This window comes from Silurus aristotelis (assembly GCF_946808225.1).
Source record: "Silurus aristotelis genome assembly, chromosome: 27".
Classification (NCBI taxonomy): domain Eukaryota; kingdom Metazoa; phylum Chordata; class Actinopteri; order Siluriformes; family Siluridae; genus Silurus; species Silurus aristotelis.
This window is the reverse complement of record NC_139600.1, coordinates 6,270,701-6,292,728: the sequence shown is the minus strand read 5'-3', so window position 1 is coordinate 6,292,728 and position 22,028 is coordinate 6,270,701. Positions and strand designations below refer to the sequence as shown.

General features: G+C 39.6%; 2 protein-coding genes across 2 annotated transcripts; one reads left to right on the top strand and one right to left on the bottom strand.

The window, feature by feature from the left end:
* Positions 1-932: 932 nt before the first annotated feature.
* Positions 933-21,942, bottom strand: gtf2e2 (general transcription factor IIE, polypeptide 2, beta). The gene is made up of 8 exons (XM_083532592.1): positions 21,732-21,942; positions 20,499-20,662; positions 12,181-12,272; positions 4,339-4,446; positions 3,812-3,994; positions 3,188-3,281; positions 2,503-2,618; positions 933-1,275 (listed from the first exon to the last, which is right to left on the bottom strand). The coding sequence occupies exons 2-8, from the start codon at positions 20,659-20,661 to the stop codon at positions 1,153-1,155; spliced, it is 879 nt and encodes a 292-aa protein (XP_083388718.1). The 5' UTR covers position 20,662; positions 21,732-21,942; the 3' UTR covers positions 933-1,152.
* smim18 (small integral membrane protein 18) lies at positions 13,152-15,560 on the top strand. Its single transcript, XM_083532258.1, has 2 exons — positions 13,152-13,282; positions 15,144-15,560. The coding sequence occupies exon 2, from the start codon at positions 15,150-15,152 to the stop codon at positions 15,363-15,365; it is 216 nt and encodes a 71-aa protein (XP_083388384.1). The 5' UTR covers positions 13,152-13,282; positions 15,144-15,149; the 3' UTR covers positions 15,366-15,560.
* Positions 21,943-22,028: the final 86 nt, after the last annotated feature.

Sequence of the window (22,028 nt, the reverse complement as noted above, 5' to 3'; positions counted from 1 at the left end):
AGCTGCTTACCTATTGCAGATTCAGTCTTCCCAGCCTGGTGCAGGTCAACATTTTTTGTTTCTGGTGCCCTTTGACAGCTCTTTGATCTTGGCCATAGTGGAGTTTGGAGTCTGACTGTTTGAGGTTGTGGACAGGTGTCTTTTATACTGATAAGTTCAAACAGGTGCCATTAATACAGGTAACAAGTGGAGGAAATAGAAGAATCTTGCTTTTTTGTAGGTGACCAAATACTTGTTTGCCACCATAATTTGCAAATACATTCTTTAAAAATCAATGTGATTTGTGAACCTGCAACAATGTCAACAATTCTGTTTTTCTGTCAATATGGGGTGCTATGTGTACATTAATGAGGAAAAGAAATGAACTTAAATGATTTTAGCAAATAGCTGCAATTTAACAAAGAGTGAAAAATTTAAGGGGGTCTGGGTACAGAAAGTATTCAGACCCCCTTACATTTTTTACTCTTTGTTAAATTGCAGCTATTTGCTAAAATCATTTAAGCAACTACGGTTAAGCAGCTACGGTAAAAAAATGGTACTCCGTCCATTAGTGATGTTTAGCTGTTTGCATTCTTACAGGAGCTCTGTTAATATGTGTTGGATTCTAGAACATCAATTACTTTGTGCACTATGACTAAATTTACTATTATTTGTCAGTGGTGTAGCAGGTCATGTTGCTGCCTTGTAGCTCTGGGATCCATAGTTCACACCCAAAGCTTCATCTGGGTTGTTCCTGTTTCCACTACCTTATTTTCTTTACGTTTTTCCACTTTTTGTTTTAATGTTAATTTAAAATAGACAAGCATTACACCAATCCTAAAACAAAAGGGGTGGTAAACTTCACAATGCTAATGATATAATAAAAAAAATCATTGTACAGTGTATTGTTTTTTTTGTTTTTTTTTAAACAAAGATTACACACACAAAAAAAATTGTTTTAAAGTTTTATTCTAAAAAAGCCTTCAACATAGTTGTTAAAGTGCTGACACAAAAAAAACCCTATTTACAGTCACTTCACATTAGAATTTTTTCTCTGTTAGTCTCCATGTGGTTTTGGCAATGAGATACAGTGCACACGCACATACATTTTTATTTTGAGTCTTTATCCCTCATGTGGGTCCTAACCCACATGACTGTGCACATGACTGTGTGTCACTTCTTATTGGGGAGTACGCCGTCAGAGTAGTCCTCCAAAACACCATTCAGATGATCGTTGTGAGTCTTGAACCGTCTCTTCTTCTGTGTCACCGGCTTCTTCCTCTTTTGGATTGGTGTCTACAGAAGATAAAAGTTTAAAAATGGATGAGATTAACTTTATACAGTGTCACTTTAATGCAACTTTCACGTTGATGGCAAGGCGTTTTTGTACCTTTTGGGTGGATTCACCATATAAAAAGTGTATAATTGTTTTGATATAGTCAAAGAGAAAGAGATGATTTAGCATTTTGGGTCTCCAGTGTTAGTGTTTTCTTTTGTTTTGTTAACAATTAGAGGTCAAGTTTGAACTTTATAACTCTGTATTATTGAACATTTTGTTTGACTATTTTTCAATTCAATTCATTTTTATTTGTATATCGCTTTTAACAATGATCATTCTCTCAAAGCAGCTTTACACAGATAATGTGGTTATAAATGAATATGTTCTTTATCAGTGTAAGTTTGTCCCTGATGAGCGAGCCGGTGGTGACTGTGGCAAGGAAAAACTCCCTGAGATGGCATAAGGAAGAAACCTTGAGAGGAACCAGACTCAAGAGGGAACCCCTCCTCATCTGGGTTTCACCGAATGTCAATTAATTGCAGATATACGATGTTGCGGGGTGCAGTGATGATGATCAGAAGCAAACTGTAGTCCTGAGTCAATGTAGCAGACTGTTGACATTAACCACAGTCCAAATCCATCCTCAAAGCGCCGGTTCTTACTCCAGAATATCATGGAACCACCCAAGGCGTTGATGAGAAACTGTCCCCAGTTGCACAGAGTGGCCTCTAATCGAAGTGAACACTATCCAGAGGCAGGCCTGGACAAAGTGGGAAGATCCACGGAGGGATCTCTAAGTTGGCATAGGATACTTCTTGAAAATGAATTCGAACTGCAACTGATTGATATTTTTGCACTCAATAAGTAAAAATTGACATAAAACATGTCAATCAGATGGGGACAAAAAAATTCTCTTTCGAGTCTGGTTCCTTTCAAGGTTCCCTTATCTCATATCACCACTCAAAAAGCTTACTCATCAGGAAAAAATGAATATATAAAAGACATTCCTTTAAAATGTGTATCCTAAACCTATGTGTACCTAAATGCACACCATTCACCTTGACTGTTGATTTCTGTAAAGCTGCTTTGAGACAATGTCTGTTGTGAAAAACGCTATAGAAATAAACTTGACTTGACTATGTATTTCTTTAAAGCTGGTTTTTGACGGTATCCGTTATTAAAACAGCTATACACATGAAAGTGGATTAAACTGAATGATATATTAAAGATGTATGTATACGCACTATTTTCTTTGATCCTGTATCCTGCATAGATGAGATGCCCTGTCTCTTCAGGTACTCTTCAATCTTGTCATCGTCTATGGAATCCACTGGAACACTGCGCCACAGCTTCTGGAACTCTGCATGCGACAGAACACATGTTCCACACTAACCAAAACTGTACACCTACACTAACTGCACGGTCCATTAAAAATGTGTTTAATTTTCAAGTAAAAGTTAGTTTCATTTTAGGCAATGAATTTGATCACTAACATGGTATGCATAATTTAGAATTCATTGGGAAATTCATTATAATCCCTTATAGGAGTTTACTTTAAGCTAACGAAAGTTGACAGAAAACACATATATCGGCACAGTAAGCAGAAAGTTTCAGACAGTGAGAAATTAAAAGGCTTTGAATGGGATTACGGAGATTTCTGATTAACAAGACGGTTTTGGATTTAGATTTGGATCACTGCTATGCTAATCAACCAATTGCCACATCTTATTTTAATTAAGAAATACAGAGCAAAGAGGAGCAACAGGACAGCGGTAAATATGTTGCCCTGTGGTTCACCGAAGCAAGATTCTTATCCAGTCCTTTGAACTTCAAGCTGTTTACAGGTCATTTTTTACTAAATGTAACTGTTGTTTTTAATACACAGGTACGTGGCACATGCGGTGTGATTTCTAGCTCACAGTGACTCACCTTCATCGACTTCGAAGTGACAGTGTTTGTCATTGTAGAAGAGAATCTTTTTCTTGTCAGGTCTGGACACAAATATGATCTGATCTCCAAGAGCCTATGCACAGAATTAACAAAAGAAGCTGCACAGAAATTCCATCTAAGAACATTCAGAAGTTTTCAGCTGATACTTCAGAAACATTTAAAAGTTTAAACATCTCATCTGTAGATTTATAGAACAAACTTTTTATTAGTATTTATTATTAAGTATATTGATATTAATATATAAATTATTAAGAAAAGAAAACATTTGTTTTGTTAGTAGTGGTATGATAGGCTGAGAGGTCACATGGGACTTCAAAGAACTATTACAATATTATCCATAATGCACTGAACCCTTTAGTTTTCTATACACTTGTAAATCGTCTTATCTTAACTAGGGCTGGGCGATTTGGCCTAAAAAAAAAAAAAAATCCCCGATTTTTTCACAAAAAATCCGATTCGCGAGTTTGTTCGAAACTATGGGAGCCCAGAGGGGAGCTTCGGCGGACATTAAAGAGAATCCCGAGAAAACAGATGTAAACTACACATTCGAGTTAATCGATTTATCGCCCAGCCCTAATCTTAACAAAACAAAAGTTGTTGTACTTTAATGGCCTTGGCAGCATTGGGCAGGCCCTCTTCCACATCGTCCAGCAGTACTCCTCCTAACCCCTGCTGGTCATGCTTATCCAGCAATCTGAGCAGTGCTTTCTTGTCTTTCAGATGGTATTTAGGTTTAAATGCGTATTTCCCTTCACGCACGTCAATCTTGGGGTTACTTGCCAAGGCCTGAGAAAGTGGAACAGAAAAAGACAAACAAATAATTTCATATTTACACCAAAAATATAATAAAATTTAAACCACCTTGACCTTGTGAAACCTGAAATGATTAAAAGCACCATAGACAGCAATTAACACCGCTAAACTGTGGCATAGCGTAGCAAATACCACCAATCAGAACTGATTTTCACTGGATTAGAGCCACTATACAGTTGTGATTTGTATCCAGTCAGCAACTTAAATCTTATTAATTGGCATGAGGCCAAAGCACATTTCTCATACAGCATGCTGGAAATGATGGAAAGAAAGAAACCCATTTTTAAATCACATGGATGAGTTTACTCATAACGCACCTCAGACATGAGCCATTGCTTCTGCTTTAAGCCAATGTCCAACAGCTTAGTCTCATCTAAAATCTCCTCCAGGGATAGTGGATGAGTGTCTCCTCTCTGATGCCTCGTCTAGGGAGTGAGAGAGAAGAAAAGAAAGCATTCAAATGTAATTAGTGCTGTGTCAGCCAGTAACACAAGATTGGCAGCCATGTGTGCTATCCTGAGTACATAGGCTTGCATACAGAGACATGATACAATCTGGCATAAACCCGTAAACAAAATGTTTTTCTTGGGCCCGAGTCAGAGACTGATGTCAGGCTGAAATCTAAGCTAATAATGTCCTTAAAAAAAAACACATGCTGTTCATGAATGTCCTCCTGTTTACAGTACACACACAAACACACACACACACACACACACACACACACACACACACACACACACACACACACACACACACACACACACACACACACACACACACACACACACACACACACACACATACATTAAAACAATCTGCCTAATATGGAGTAAAGCTACAAAAAAAAACATCTCTGACCCTTCAAGGTATTGACTCCACAAGAAGGTGTGCTGTGGTATCTGGCAGCAAGATATCGTCAGCAGATTCTTTAAGTCTGTAATGAGATGGGGCCTCTATGGAACATACTTGTATGTTTAGCACATCTCTCAGATGCTCAATCAGATTGAGATCTGGCTAATTTGGATGCCAAGTCAACACCTTGAACATTCTCAAACTTTTCCTAAACAATTTTTGCAGTGTTTCAGAAGCAATATCCTGCTGAAACAGGGCATCAAGAAATATCAGAGCCATGAAGATGTAGACCAGGTCTGCAAGAATTTTTAAGTAGGTGGTACATGTTAAAGTAGAATTCACATGAAAGCAAGGATTCAAGTTTTCCGAGCATCACAATACCACCACCTACTTCCGTTCTTCCCATCTTCCACACCGTATCCTAGGAACACATCACAAGACCTATTGTTCTAGAGATGTCCTGTTCTAGTCCTCTAGCCAACATAACTTGTTTTTTTAATGCCGCAAAACTTGCCCATTATTCCACCTTCCAACATATCAACCTCAAGAACAGACTTATCTTCCTGCCTAACATATCCCACATCCCAAAGACCTAGAGAGGTCAAACGATTGAGTGTGCTGATTTATGGCTTTTTTTTTATTATTATTTTTCAGCACTGGTTGTTTGTGCTACAAATTAGGCCGATAAGGCCGGCGTGTCTGACACACCAAACCGTGCATGTACGTTCTGTGCTTGCCTGAGAGAACATAACTCTCCCATGATGATTTACGTAATTTAAAAACCATAATTACTTTAGAACATTTACAATAATATGTTGTCTTTATGCTTTGTGTTAAGTTTGGTTTCACTAATAACAAACATACAATTGCATAAATCATCCATATTTGTTCATGCCCATTTTAATTAGAGTTTTAAAAACATAGTATTAAAAGTATTAATTTATGGTACATTTAGAACAGATAATGTGTGATTAAGTTGAGATTAATCATGAGTCAACTCATGACGATCAACTGTGTGCTGTTACTGATCTTTAAGAAGATCAGTGCTGTTACTGATCTTTAAGAAGGTTGATCAGTCACACCATGAAGTTATGGGAAAGAGTAGTGGAAGCCAGACTGAGAAAAGAGGTGACCATCTGTGAGCAACAGTATGGTTTCATGCCGAGGAAGAGTACTACGTGTGATATTTGCTTTGAGAACGTTGATGGAGAAGAATATATAATTTCAGAAGGCGTTCAGGTACCTGGGGTCAACAGTGCAAAGTAATGGAGAGTGTGTTAGAGAAGTAAATAAAAGAGTGCAGGGTAGAAAGGTATCTGTGAGAGTGAAAGGGAAAGTCTATAGGACTGTGGTGAGACCTGCGATGTTGTATGGATTAGAGACAGTGGCAATGAGTAAAAGACAAGAGATGGAGCTGGAGGTAGCAGAGCTGAAGATGTTAAGATTTTTTTTTAGGAGTAACGACGATGGACAGGATTAGAAATTAGTTTATTAGAGGGACAGTGCATTTAGGACGTTTTGGACGTGTGCAGAGGAGGGACATGGGGTATATCGGTGGGAGAATACTGAGGATGGAGCCACCAGAAAGGAGGAAAAGAAAAAAGGCTAAGGAGGTGGTTTATGGATGTGGTGAGGGAAGACATGCAGGTAGTTGGTTTGGAAGAGGCAGATGTAGAGGACAGGGTAGTATGGAGACGAATGATCCGCTGTGGTGACCCCTAATGGGAGCAGCCGAAAGAAAAAGAGTTTTATAAATGTTGATTACCAGCTTACTCTAGTTAGTGTGTTTCACTAAACCTGAAATATGATACAGGTCTGGACAATAGGGACTGCTCGAATACCTGGGGCCGGCATGACAGACACTTGGAACAAAATTACTCACTGTTCCTGACTGAATAACTTTCTTAGCTTTCTTTTTATTTAAGTAATGAATGTTATGCTGTGTTTTAATTTCTATTGCTTTTTTTTTCGGTTTCTTTATGTGTGTGTGTGTGTGTGTGTGTGTGTGTGTGTGTGTGTGTGTGTGCTTGAGTGAGAGAAGGAATAAATCATATTAACCTGTTTTTCCAACTATTTCAACCACCCACATACAAAAGACCTCTAATGCCAACCAACAAGTTAAAAAAACCTTCTGCATCCCAGCAGAATTTGCAACAGCTTTTCTGAGTGACTTAAAGTACAAAAGTGACTGTAAAGAACTAGAAACCAAAACAAAATGGACTGGATGCACAGGACTACCACTCACAACGACTAAAGATGCGGACTGTTCTAATGATGGAGACAGTAGCTAAAAGGGTGACTGTTCCAAAGAAAAGCAAAATAAGTCATCTAATTGACAAACATCATGAAAATAAAATATAAACGTTACTTAATACTTGTTACTCTATGAGAAGTTTTTATATATTTAAATAAATATTTATTATGTCAACAGTTACATATGTGCCTGTAGTGGATGTTTAATACATAATTCATTTATACAGATGTTTCTCCAGGAATATATAAAGAGTTTGGGAATTTTAGAGAAATACTTGCATAACATTTGAACAAAACCTATTAGTTTTCAGTCAAGTAAATTTTGCTGCAGATTTAGCCGGCTTAAATCTTATGGTATATAACCCAGCCATTAGGGGGGCACAAGCCAGTGCACTCTTAGTGCCGGTCCCAAGCCCGGGTAAATGGGGAGGGTTGCGTTAGGAAGGGCATCCAGCATAAAACATGTGCCAAATCAAATATGCGGATCACAAATGAGAATTTCATACCGGATCGGTCGAGGCCCGGGTTAACAACGACCGCCACAGGTATCGTTAGCCGACAGGGTACCGGTGGAAATTGGGCTACTGTTGGCCGAAGGAGGAAAAGGAGAGGAGGAAGACGTCTACAGAGACGGCAGGAAAAGGAGCAGTGTAGGAGAGTAGAGGTTCGGGTTGGTACTTTAAATGTTGGTACTATGACTGGTAAAGGGAGAGAGGTAGCTGATATGATGGAGAGGAGAAAGGTAGATATGTTGTGTGTTCAGGAGACCAAGTGGAAAGGGAGTAAGGCCAGGAACATTGGAGGTGGGTTTAAACTGTTTTATCATGGTGTGGATGGAAAGAGAAATGGTGTAGGGGTGATTCTGAAGGAAGAGTACAGTAAGAGTGTAGTGGAGGTGAAGAGAGTTTCTGATAGGGTGATGATCGTGAAGCTGGAAGTTGAAGGGATGATGATAACTGTCATCAGTGCCTATGCTCCACAAGTTGGCTGTGAGATGGAGGAGAAGGAAAGATTCTGGAGTGAATTAGATGAAGTGGTAGATGGTGTACCTAGGAAGGAACGATTGGTGATTGGGCAGACTTTAATGGGCATGTAGGTGAAGGGAACAGAGGTGATGAGGAGGTGATGGGTAGGTATGGTTTTAAGGAGAGGAATGTGGAAGGGCAGATGGTGGTAGATTTTGCTAAAAGGATGGAAATGGCAGTGGTGAACACGTATTTTAAGAAGAAGGAGGATCATAGGGTGACGTATAAGAGTGAAGGAAGGTGCACACAGGTGGATTATGTTCTGTGTAGGAGATGCAACCTGAAGGAGATTGGAGACTGTAAGGTGTTGGCGGGGGACAGTGTAGCTAGACAGCATCGGATGGTGATCTGTAGGATGGTTTTGGAGGCGAAGAAGAAGAGGAGGAAAGTAAGAATTGAAAGAAGAATAAGATGGTGGAAACTGAAGGAGGAAGAGTGTAGTGTGAGGTTCAGGGAAGAGGTCAGACAGGGGCTTGGTGGTGGTGAAGAGGTGCCGGATGATTGGGCAACTACTGCAGGAGTGATGAGGGCGGCAGCTAGAAAAGTACTTGGTGTGACATCTGGAAATAGAAAGCAAGACAAGGAGACGTGGTGGTGGAATGAGGAAGTGCAGGAGAGCATTAGGGGAAAGAGGTTGGCAAAACAGAAGTGGGATCGACAGAGTGATGAGAAAAGTTGGCAGGAGTACAAGGAGATGCGGCAGCAGGTAAAAAGGGATGTGGCGAAAGCAAAGGAAAGGGCATATGAGGAGCTGTATAAGAGGTTGGACACTAAGGAAGGAGAAAAGGATTTATACCGATTGGCCAGGCAGAGGGACCGAGCTGGGAAGGATGTACTGCAAGTTAGAGCAATAAAGGATGGAGAGGGAAATGTGTTGACTAATGAGGAGAGTGTGTTGAGAAGATGGAGGGAGTATTTTGAGCAGCTGATGAATGAGGAAAATCAGAGAGAGAGAAGGTTGGAGGATGTGGAGTTGGAATTGGTGAAGCAGGATGTAGATAGGATTAGTAAGGAGGAAGTGAGAGCAGCGATTAGGAGGATGCAGAATGGAAAGTCGGTTGGACCAGATGACATACCGGTAGAAGCGTGGAGATGTTTAGGAGAGATGGCAGTGGAGTTTTTAACCAGATTGTTTAACAGGATTCTGGAAGGGGAGAGGATGCCTGAGGAATGGAGAAGGAGTGTGCTGGTACCGATCTTTAAACATAAGGGAGATGTGCAGACCTGCAGTAACTACAGGGGAATTAAGTTGATCAGTCACACCATGAAGTTATGGGAAAGAGTAGTGGAAGCCAGGCTGAGAGAAGAGGTGACCATCTGTGAGCAACAGTATGGTTTCATGCCGAGGAAGAGCACCACAGATGCCTTATTTGCTTTGAGGATGTTGATGGAGAAGTATAGAGAAGGACAGAAGGAGCTGCATTGTGTATTTGTGGATTTAGAGAAAGCGTACGACAGGGTGCCGAGAGAGGAGTTGTGGTATTGTATGAGGAAGTCAGGTGTGTCAGAGAAGTATGTGAGGGTGGTGCAGGACATGTATGAGGACAGTGTGACGGCAGTGAAGTGTGCAGTAGGTACGACAGACTGGTTCAGGGTGAAGGTTGGACTGCATCAAGGATCGGCCCGGAGCCCTTTCCTGTTTGCAAAGGTGATGGACAGGTTGATGGACGAGGTCAGACAGGAGTCTCCCTGGACTATGATGTTTGCAGATGATATTGTGATTTGTGGTGAGAGTAAAGAGCAGGTTGAGAAGAGCCTGGAGAGGTGGAGATATGCGCTGGAGAGAAGGGGAATGAAAGTCAGTAGGAGTAAGACAGAGTACATGTGTGTGAATGAGAGGGAGGGCAGTGGAGTGATGCGGTTGCAGGGAGAAGAGGTGGAGGAGTTCAGGTACCTGGGGTCAACAGTGCAAAGTAATGGAGAGTGTGTTAGAGAAGTAAAGAAAAGAGTGCAGGCAGGGTGGAGTGGGTGGAGAAGAGTGACAGGAGTGATTTGTGATAGTAGGGTATCTGCAAGAATGAAAGGGAAAGTTTATAGGACTGTGGTGAGACCTGCGATGTTGTATGGATTAGAGACAGTGGCATTGAGTAAAAGACAGGAGGTGGAGCTGGAGGTAGCAGAGCTGAAGATGTTGAGGTTTTCGTTGGGAGTGACAAGGATGGACAAGATTAGAAATGAGTTTATTAGAGGGACAGCACATGTAGGATGTTTTGGTGACAAGGTGAGGGAGGCGAGATTGAGATGGTTTGGACATGTGCAGAGAAGGGACATGAATTATATTGGTAGAAAAATGCTGAAGATGGAGCCACCAGGTAGGAGGAAAAGAGGAAGGCCAAGGAGGAGGTTCATGGATGTGGTGAGGGAAGACATGCAGGTAGTTGGTGTGAAAGAGGCAGATGTAGAGGACAGGGTGGTATGGAGACGGATGATCTGCTGTGGCGACCCCTAATGGGAGCAGCCGAAAGAAGAAGAAGAAGAAATCTTATGGTATATAGTTGACTATAACTAGACAAAAAACAATTCAGATAACAAATATAACAAACTAAACACCATTTCAGTCAAAGTCAAAGTCTAAGACTAAATCTAAATATGTTGTCAAAATTAACACTGGTTTAGGCTACAGTTATGCTCAGGTACCAAAACCTGCTACCAAGTGCACTGATTGAAGAGGCTTGTGTTGTGCAATAAATGTTCAATAACAAATTTTCTGTATCACGTCTTTTAACCATTAGATTTATGGTATGAAGGGGAAAAGAAAAAAAAAAGAAAGCAAATCGGCCAAAAAAAATCGACATATCTCGGCCATCGGCTGTCTGACATCTAAATTGGCATCGGCCAGAGAAAAAAAATAAATATTGGTCCACCTTAGAGACAATATAGGTACAATAATGAGTGCCTGCAGGCAACAGTTAATCATGTTTTAGGTTCCTTGCTAATTTGGGGAAGCATTCCTGCAAAAGGAGTTAGAGATTTGGTAAGGATTAATGTAGTCAATTAGTCTGAGATTGCAGAGACCATCAGGGTGGGGCCTGATTGGTCCAAAATTTATTCTGCAACAGGACCAATGTCATTAAGAACCATCTTTAGTGTCAAAAAGAACAAGGAGTCCTGGAAGTGATGCTTTGGCCTCCACAGGTGGTTAGTTTTCCAACATGTCTGGGAAAACTGCTGACTTCCTTCAAAAACTGTGAGACTGCAAGAACCGAAGAACCCTGAGGAAACTCACTTGGACATGTGTACAACATGCACAGAAACTCCACACACAAACTGTTCACCTGAGAGCTGAACCAGGGATCCTGTAGCTGTGGAGCAGCAACACTTAAATGTTTAACATGTAAAAGCATCCAGGAAAATAGTGCTACAATCTATAACAGCGTTGGACTCCAGATGGTCAGATTCTTCAACAACCATCTCAGATAAGACCATCTGTCTTCCCAGAAGCCATGTTTGCTTATTTATGCATTATATATGCTGCTGACTCTTGCATCGCATGCTGCTGGTTATGCTGCATGTAACACAGTCAGGCTGCTGAACATTGCACAGTTATGTGGATCCTGAAGATAATGATGATGCTGTTGTTATTAAGTGTAATGACTTAAACTGGCCTGTATTAATGCTCACATTTTCTAAATATACATGCTGTCTATTTGCAGGACAGCACCACAATCCACTCCTTACTGTTATTGATTAATCATACAATTCAACTATAGTAGCTTAAAATCTCAAATCTTTCTGCAGTTGAAATATTTCTGAATATTTTTATATTAATAGTGTTTCAGCAATAAGGAACCAGTGTGTGTGTTTGTGAATAAGAAAGATACATTATAAGCTATTTTTTAATTGAACACTTTGTTTCTTCTCAAAAGGCTTCCTATTGTACATATAGCAAATAAGCTTTTGTTTATTTCTACAGTTTATACAACAACCCTCTTTTGGTTTAAAGTCTGCATTGGTGCACTCCTGCACTGGTTCTGGGCCTCAGGATTCAGACGTGGCACATCACTCAAGATTTTCTCTCTAATATTTTACCTTCATGTAGTTGACAATTCGTGCCAAGACTCCAAACTTGTAGCCTGAGCTTCCAGAGAGAGCTTTGAGATTAAAGGATCCATTACTGGAGTCTGAAAAATAAAAAAAAATAAGTAAATAAACATAAATGCATTAGGACCAGCCACTTACAACTAATCAGTGACTTTCTTTTTTTTTGGTACACATTTATTGGTAAGTCACCTAAATGAATAAGAGAGATTTGAAAATATATTGGAGATTATTCAATAAAATAAAAATGATAGAAAGATAGAGCTACCAGAAGTGCAAAAAGTAGCAATCGTGCAAACAGTGCAGATAATAAATATGTAGCATGATTATGATGTAGATAATAATAATAATAATAATAATAACAACAACAACAACACTATTTTGGTGAGTGAAAAAGGCAGATGATATAAACTTCAGGAAATAACTTAATGTAATGTAAATAATAAAGGTATACCTTATCTTAATATTGTAATATAATAAAGGCATTTTCAAAATGATCAAATGATGATTTCTATCTTTTCCCAATTGTCAAGTGATACAGTTTTGTTATAAAATAAAATTTTGAATATTATAATTTTATATTTGATCTTCATTTAAAGTATTTGGTGCACACACAAAGACAATAAAACACACCCAGTGCAAATTATTTTAAATTATTCAACCATTTTAAAAAGGTCCATGCTGAAGACTGCTTTTTGAGAATAAAATGTATTTTTTTTCTCTTTTTAATAGGAACATTAAAGAAAAGTCCACGGCCATGAAAGAAATAAGCAATCTTAGTGTAAAATCAACAAGACAGAGCTCACTGTCAAAAAAGGAATAATGCTGTGTACAGATACTGCATCGCTTCCTACTGAAACCTGTCCTAACCCCAACGGAGCTCAGCCAATCACTGCAGGCTTCACGCGTTATTAATGATGCGTGGGATGTGGCATCTGTTAAGGGACAAAGCGGGTGAGCAATGGTGATGCAGCAGGAAGTTGCAGGGTGGGGAAAGAAAGAAACAGAAAAAGGAGAAGGGCATTAGAGGGGCAGGAGACGTATCAAGACGCATGGGCAGACGCTTCTACCGTCCTTCAGCTCAGCTTTACAGGTACTGCATTTCTTTCTTTCTTTTCTATTAGGTTTATTTTGCAGAGCTGCAACAGCACAGCACAAAAAGACGACTCAAACCCACCCATGCGCGCGCACACACACACACACACACACACACACACACACACACACACACACACACACACACACACACACACACACACACACACACACACACACACACACACACACACACACACACACACACACACACAGCAAGCCACCCACCTGCCCACCCACACAAACACTGACAGTGCACTCCTTGTTTATTATTCAGACAACAGATAAATTATTGCATAAAGGGCAGATACCAGATACTGTTGAAGACAAAAACAATAAAGGAGGATTTGCTCATTTTCAGTTTCGCTTTGCACCTGCTTGGTTCCTTAAAGTGAAAGAATGCAAAAGAAACAGCTCTGTAATTGTTATTTAGAAATTACGGTATGCTATTTAGCTGCACAATCACTTAACACTACTACTGCGTGATATGGCAGGGGGAAAGGGGGTGGTCACTTTTAAAAGACATATTGCACCTTCATCAGAGATACTCTTTTCCAATTTTAATAGCAACCCAACCAGAACTGTAGGAGTTGTATAGTTAAATGAAATCACTTCAGTGCATAAACCCATAAATCAAGATAATAAGGATGTTTGTGTTGATACTGTGCTCAACACGTCAATAAATAATAGAGAATAGGCTTTAAAAAAAAAAATTTAAAAAATTAAAAAATAACCTTTTTGGGGGGGGGTGACAATGTGTGTTAAAATGAAATCCTGTCTATATGTACAGCGATGTGCGATGGACATTTAGAGACAGAAAGAGATAGAGAGAGAGACAGGATATAGACAGACAAATGGAGAGGACAGTAGTAGAAAGATAGAGATGGGTTTAATAGGTTATAATAGCATCGCTACAAGTGTTCAATAGAGGGATGCACTAAGCACACAAACAGCTGATCATATTGCACTGCTAACTAGATTACAACCTTTAATAAGACCGGATTGGCAGCGCACACACCCGTACATCAGTGAATACAAATACAGTTAAGATGATAAGCAAAGCTATAGACACGTGACTGCACAGATCACAAGCAATCAGTCACACATTTTCATGAGTCATTGTATGTGTATATACACACACACACACACACACACACACACACACACACACACACACACACACACACACACACACACACACACACAGCTATAAAATAAATTCTAACTACTAATACTACAAAATCAACAGTCCTAATAAAATGGGCAATTTTTGTAGTGTAAAAATAATAACAGGACAGAACTTACATAAAAAGGACAAGAATACAATAATCTACACCCCAAAACTAAAGGTGTTTGATTTTATTATACCACTTTTGCACAAGTGAAGAGTATCATCAGGCACACCTGGACTTTTGGTTGCTTTGTATGCTTTAGTAATTGTAATATGACATCCCTTTGCATCTTCAGCTTCTAGCAGACACCTGAAGCTTCTCCCGTAAATATTTTACAGGCATTTGAAGCTATTCATTATCCCCTACATTGAACCCCGGTTTGAAGCTGACCGGGTAAAAGCGGTCCTAAAGCAATATGCTACCACCACCATGCTTCATTGTGTGCATGTTCTTCTGATAGGGTTTTGTTTTTTAAAAAAAAAACTGGTTTGTGGTGACTTACAGCCTACCTTAAAGCCCAAACCCAGAAACAATATTAAAGGTTATTGTCACATGAAGAGAGCAATTGGTAATTGTCAGATGTCCCTGCAGCTCCATTAATGCTGCTGTAGGTCTCATGGGTGCCTCACAGGCACTGGCACTCTCTCTCATTCACCATATGCTTGTATTTGTGCCTTTTCCTCCTAGATCACCATGACCGTTTCCAGTGGCATCCCTGCTTCAATCCAACAGCCAATCCCTTTCCACGATGGCTGGAACATTGCCTGCTTTGTAATCCTCCTCCTTTTCATAGTCACTGTGCTCTCCCTGGCTACCCTAGCTTTCCTCTACGAGCTGCTAGACTGCAGCTGCTTCAGCAAGACCAAGACTGTGTGCAACCGACGCAGTACCAGTGATGAAATTGTATAGCCTTTTCGTGGGCATGGAAACCAGTCCTGTACCATGGAAACAAGCGATGCAGGAAAGTGCAATTATAAAAGATGGACACCGAACACAATTTGGACAGATGAGGACTCAGAAAACAGTATCGGCTAAAACTAAAGAAATTTTTACCTTTTAATGCGTAATTCTGAGAAAGACAAAAAAAGGAACACAATGAATAAACACTGACTATATAATATTATTGTAAATAAAAGCGGTACTATCAAAACGGGAAGCAGTGACTAAGCATGGTTTAGTGACATTTGGCCGTCAGCCAACATAGCTGTTAACATCAAGGCCATACTAATCAAATTAAGATATAAAGATTCATATACTGGTACACAGAGAGGTCTATGAAGAAAATGCCCAAAACAAGGGTTTCATAGTCTAGTCCAGGGGTGCCCAATACGTAGAGCGCGATCTACCGGTCGATCAGTGTGGGTAGATCGCATGACGTAAAAAAAATTGATATTTATTTATGCATTTTTATAGTAGGTAGATCATTTTGACTTGGTCATTTTATAAGTAGCTCGCATGCTGAAAAAGTGTACGCACCCCTGGTCTGGTCCATTATTACATTCATTAGTCACTGCTGTGGGAGTATCGATTAAGCAGGGCAGGGGAAACAGAAGGCAAAGGTGTTGTGTGTTCAGAAGATTAAGTGGAAAGGGAGTAAGGCTGGGAATATTGGAGGTGAGTTAAAATTTTTCTATCATGGTGTGAAAGAAAAGACAAATGGTATCCTGAAGGAAGAGTATAGTAAGAGTTAAGTGGAGAGTTTCTGATGAAGTCAAAGAAAAAGAGGAGAAGAGTGAGGGGTAAAAGAAGAATAAAATGATGGAAACTGAAAGAGAAAGACTGAAGTGTGAGATTCAGGGAAGTTACGTGTGGCAGAGAAGTATGTGAAGGTGGTGTATGACAGCAGTGAAGTGTGCAGTAGGAATGATAGACTGGTTCAAGGTGAAGGTGGGACTGCATCAAGAATCGGCTCTGAGCCCTTTCCTATTTGCAGTGGTGATGGACAGGTTGACTGACGAGGTCAGACAGGAGTCTCCATGGACTATGATGTTTGCGAATGATTTTCTTTTTTTTTTATGAGAGTCGGGAGCAGGTGAAGAAGAGCCTGGAGAGATGGAGGTACATGCTGGAGAGAAGGGGAATGAAAGTCAGTGGGAGAAAGACAGTACATGTGTGTGAAAGAGAGAAGTTGTGAAAGGGAAAGTTTATAGGACTGTGGTGAGACCTGCGATGTTGTATGGTTTAGAGACAGTGACACTGATTAAACAGAGGAGGCGGAGCTGGAGGTAGCAGAGCTGTAGATGCTGAGATTTTCATTGGGAGTGATGTGGATGGACAGGATAGAAATGTTTATTAGAGGGACAGCAAATGTAGGACGTTTTGGAGACAAGGTGAGGGAGGCGCGATTGAGATGGATTGGACATGTGCAGAGGAGAGACATGGGGTATATCAGTAGGAGAATGCTTATGATGGAGCTGCCTGGCAGAAGGAAAAGAGGAAGACCAAGGAGAAGGGTTATGGATGTCGTGAGAAAAGACATGCAGGTAATTAATTTGAAAAGGCAGATGTAGAGGACAGAGCGGTATGGGGGAAGGAAGATCCACTATGGCGAACCCTAACGGGCGAGCCGAAAGAAGAAGAAGAAAAAAAAAAAGGGATACTCATATATTCATATATATATATATATATATATATATATTCATATATATATATATATATATATATATATATATATATATATATATATATATATATATATATATATATATCACACACACACACACACACACACACACACACACACACACACACACACACACAGTGGAACCCGGTTATGTCGATGTTCTAGGGGGTCGTCAAAAAGCATCGAGGTAACCGATGATCGAGATAAACGAAAATCAAAATGGCGGCAATATACTAACGTGCTTGAAATTTCTTTATGTACATGATGTGCGTTAATAAATGAGAATGTAAATGCACGTGTTTCTAAAATTTTTTTTTTACACAACAGCGTTGCTGCGATTTGTTTGATGAAGGCATGCTATAAAAATACATACAGTACATGTTTATCTGTCAGGAATCCACCTGCCACGCCCCCTTCAGCCCCCTTCAGCGTGTCAGGTGTTTTCTCGGCCGCTTTCTCTGAAGCTCCCGGATTCAATCGCGCACATATGGTGCTCGTTTATCATCATCACCAGCTCCTATTTAAACTTCCACACTCTCACTGTCCGTTATTGTCGGTATATGTTGGTTCACGGCGGTTGTTGTTATCGCGCATGTGTATCCCGGTACGTGTCTTCCCACCGGCTGCATCGAGATAACCGATGTTAAATGGCAAATTTTTCCCCCCTTGTGCTCGAGATATCAGGGTTCAGCGACATAAAAAAAAAGTCGACATAACCGATAAAAAAATGCTTAGAAAAAGCGAGAATTTGGCGGTTCCACTTCAAAAACGTCGACTTAATAGAGTTGTCGAGGTAACCGAGGGCGAGATAACCAGGTTCCACTGTGTATGTATGTATGTATGTATGTATGTATGTGTATATATAATCTGTACACTGTGCTTTAGTTAATATCAGTGCTGCCTGTTGCATATCAACACTTGGAGGCTTTTGTTGGCACCTGTCATACAATTGATGAGATTTCATGCTACATGCATTCACTTCCAATAAGCCTTAATGTCCACAAGCACATTTAAACAATCGGTACGTCTGTAAAAAGAGCAATGTGTAATACATAAGATTTTTTTTGCACATGTATTATGGCGATGAATTTATTTCCATTTTTGCAGTGTATCTTAAAATACACTATAGCTGAAAATGTTATTTGTGCATGCGTGTGTGCGCACGCACGCATGTTTGGTATGATTAATTATTTCCTTTTGTTCATCATGACATAACTGCACTCATTACAGTATTATTTTTGCATTCATTACAGTAAACATAAGCAGTCCTGCAAACCCTAATGGTAATTCTTGGGTCATAGCCTCATTGCACATCCCAAAGGATGTCAAATATATGTCAAAATGTTAATATATTAAAAATGTCAAAAGTTTGGAAACACTAGTCTTTGGTTTTTGAGAGACACATGCATGTTCCCTTTTGTTATATGCAAAAATAAAATCGGTAATGTAGCAGTGTGGCTTTACACTGACCAACCAAATAATGTAAATGTACAGATGTCCAACTTCATTTTCATAGAAAAATCCTCCCTAAGCATGAACAACAGTTTTACACACTCAACATCCAAACAGTCCATTTCTACAAACATTCCTTTCACTTTGCAAAATAAGTTTCCAACCTTCCCTGATCCAAAACAACCCCAAACCATTAAGCTTCCACCTCCATGTTTGACTGTGTGGGTGATGCAGTCTACTAACATCATCTCTCCTGTTCTCCATCTTACACAAGTTCTTCTTTTAGAGTCAGATAAGTCACATTTGGACTCATCTGCCAACAGAACTTTGTTCTAATATCATTCACTGTATAACTCCTGTGTGTTTTGCAGGCTCTCGACAGGCTCCGTAAATTGTGCATTAGCATTCGCACAATATGTTTAATTATTAAAAAATATAAAGTGTCTTCATACAATTGTATCACATTCAGAACTAGACATTATAATATTTGTGTTACCAAAGAGGAGAAACTTCAAACAGGTAAATAAAGAAAAGCAGATCCATCACATGCATCTTAGCTGTAGTCTTTCAAACCGTATGTTTTGAAACGCATTTTAGGTTACATAAATGTTATGTCTTCTGTAATAAGCTGGTAAAAAATAGAACTGTTATCTGCAGAAGTTTTCTGGACTTACTTGCTCAGACATATGTTTGTAGTTCGGTTCAGAGATTTTCTGTGGGATTCAGTTTACAATGGCCATTCAAATTATTTCGGTGCGCTACCTTTAAGTTATGTTTTTACAGCTTTGGAGTGATGCATAAGACCACATCCTGCTGGAAGACCCAATTGTGATCAAGTCTGAACTTCCAGGCTGATACCTTGACAACTATTTTCATTGTTGAACAGTTTGAGGGTGATCTTTGGTTTACAAACCTAACCCTATTCTCTCCTCAGAGTGGGTAAGATCGGCTTGGCAGTTGGCATGTTCTAGGTTACTAAACAAAAGGTTGAGGTTTTAAGTCTTAGCATCAGCAACATGCAACCAAGGGAGCTGGCTGCTGGGCCCTTTAATCTTCTCTGCTCCAGGAACACTGTATAATGGAAGATTCAAACCCGTAACTCCCCTAACCTCGTTATGGCCAAACTTCAGAGTGTGCCTTCATTTGGCCCAGAGAACAATCCACTAAAACCTGGTGATCACCTTCAAACTTCCCATTGAGGTCAGTCCTGGAGCAAAGGGTTTCTGCCCTATGAGATATTCACTCCCTTAATTATGAATGAACATACATTAGTACCTCATGGCTTTTACCAGTTTCTTTTACCAGTTCCTTTGCTCATCTTGAGTGAGTTTACAATTTCTTGCTTAAATTTTGCTTAAATATTTTTTCCCTTGTATCAAGTATAAAGTATGGACAGTCACTAAAAGTCTCATGGCCATACGCGTCCTTTCTAAATAACAGTTAAAAAACTTAAAACTAAAAATTATTAAATACATTTCTAGAATTCAGATTGCATTAATTTCACCCACTTGATTTGGGATATGTATTAAATATATAGCAAATTTAATAAATAACTGTCCCTATTCATTGGTTTTACAGTGATCTCTGATGTTAACAATCAAAAGGAAATGACCTTTATGACGTTGCCAAAATAATCGTTATGCAAAATGAAAAAAAGTGTTTTCTTTTTAACTGAGACTGAATATCTTTACTATTGTTTTCAATAAACAATCGGTCTGCTGTACCTGCAGCAATGACCAGTTTGGCACTCGATCACAATCTTTTGTAATGATGCAAAAGAAAAACCTGTATATTCTTCACAAAAAATTATTTATAGCTGACCCAAAAAAATGACTCCCTTCTGACAATAAACCTGATCAGATTAACTCATCTCCCAACATGAACACAGTGATTATGGAAAACATTCTATATGCATAGGGTATGCCTGAAAAAAAATAAAACACAAACGCCCACACGCACGCCCTAACCTGCACTGTTTTTTGATCCTGAGGATGAGTCTTTGTCAGGTTTGCTCTTCTTTTTCTTGGAAGAGCCTGAGGCTTCGGAGGACGCCGGTCTCTTCTCGACTGCAGGAGTGGACAGAGCCCTCTTCTTAAAGAGTTCACGCTCTCGCAGCAGAGCCGGATCCATCCTACATATACACAAAATAAATCTAATAACATCTCATTTTATTTGAGAGCTTAACAATCCGACCAATACAGTTATACATGTCCACAGCAGCACACTAACATATTACAGTATATAGACAAAAGTATTGGAACAACTGAATTTTCCATCCATATGTGGTTCCTCCCCCAACTGTACAGAAGGTCTATGTATGCAGTTACATGAAATTATTGCATCACTTGAACTAGGAGAGCCAAACCTGTTAAAACATTACAATAGCCCACAAAGTCACCTCCATGAAGATATGCTTTACATGGTTTGCAGTGGAAGATCTTCTGCTGTAGAGCTCTGCCCCTAAATCCTACTGAACTGGTTATGCAAACTGCAGTCCTTTAATAGACCGAATATATTTTAATGACAAAGTCTGAATCCATAGACATAATTCTTGAGTTGCTCAATAAATTCATGGATCTTATCAGCCACTGGGTCTAAACATGGACGATGTCTAAAAAGCACATTGCAATTTTATGCTCAGGTGTCCACAAACTTTAGTCTAGAAGTGTAGCTAGCAAGCTGTAGCATAGCATGTTGAATATCATGTTAAATATCACTCACAAACTTCAAGTTTGCTAGACATGAATTTAGAACTGCCCAGCTGATATTTAGAGACGTGTTTAAAAGACAACACAGTTACTATGAGAACTTTGGGTTACTATTAGGCCTGTGTGTCTGGGCCTGACCTCACATCTAAATGGATTATGTACCAAACCAAGTGCAGTATCTTATCGTTTACATCTTATTATCTAGTACAATGATGTCCTTCTTCTGACACCATCCATGCTCTTTTCTCTTACAGCTGTACAGTTGTCAGGCTGAAATACTATTTCATCACATCTATCCTCAGATCATGTATTCAGCCACCTTACTGATTTATTTCATGATCAAAATAAGATCAAGCTATGACTCTAATCCGCATTTCTCTGTAAAGGAACATGAGTAAACAGACCATAACACTGAATATAAATGTCATTAAGAATGAAACCGAACTCTTCCATACTGTTTCACAGACATTTCTATATAAAAATGGAGCCTACCTGATTATCCGACTACGATCTCCCTTCGACAGAAAGATCTCTTATCTGCTCTAATTTTTATATATTTTACTTTTTAATCCGAAGTTTATTAGTTGCTTTGGGGGGGGGGTTCAGTTCAGCATTGTAAAGTAAAGTGAAGCCCCGCCAGTCTGACGACACACGAGAAAAGGACGACGCCGCACTTTTTCTTTGTTTCTCGGGCTATTTTCCTGCACCTCATTTCCGGACACGTGACGTCTCCTCCTTGTCCAGGATTGGCCCGTAGTGATTCGGTTCCTCGACTGGGATTAGACAGAA

Bases quoted from the DNA above. Each gene is read 5' to 3' on its own strand.
- gtf2e2 (XM_083532592.1), bottom strand. From the start codon at position 20,661: ATGGATCCGGCTCTGCTGCGAGAGCGTGAACTCTTTAAGAAGAGGGCT. The intron at 4,447-12,180 runs GTAAAATATTAG...CTCACTCCCTAG, and splicing joins GAATTGTCAACTACATGAAG to ACGAGGCATCAGAGAGGAGA. The intron at 3,282-3,811 runs GTACAACAACTT...TTCTGTGCATAG, and splicing joins ATGCTGCCAAGGCCATTAAA to GCTCTTGGAGATCAGATCAT.
- smim18 (XM_083532258.1), top strand. From the start codon at position 15,150: ATGACCGTTTCCAGTGGCATCCCTGCTTCAATCCAACAGCCAATCCCT.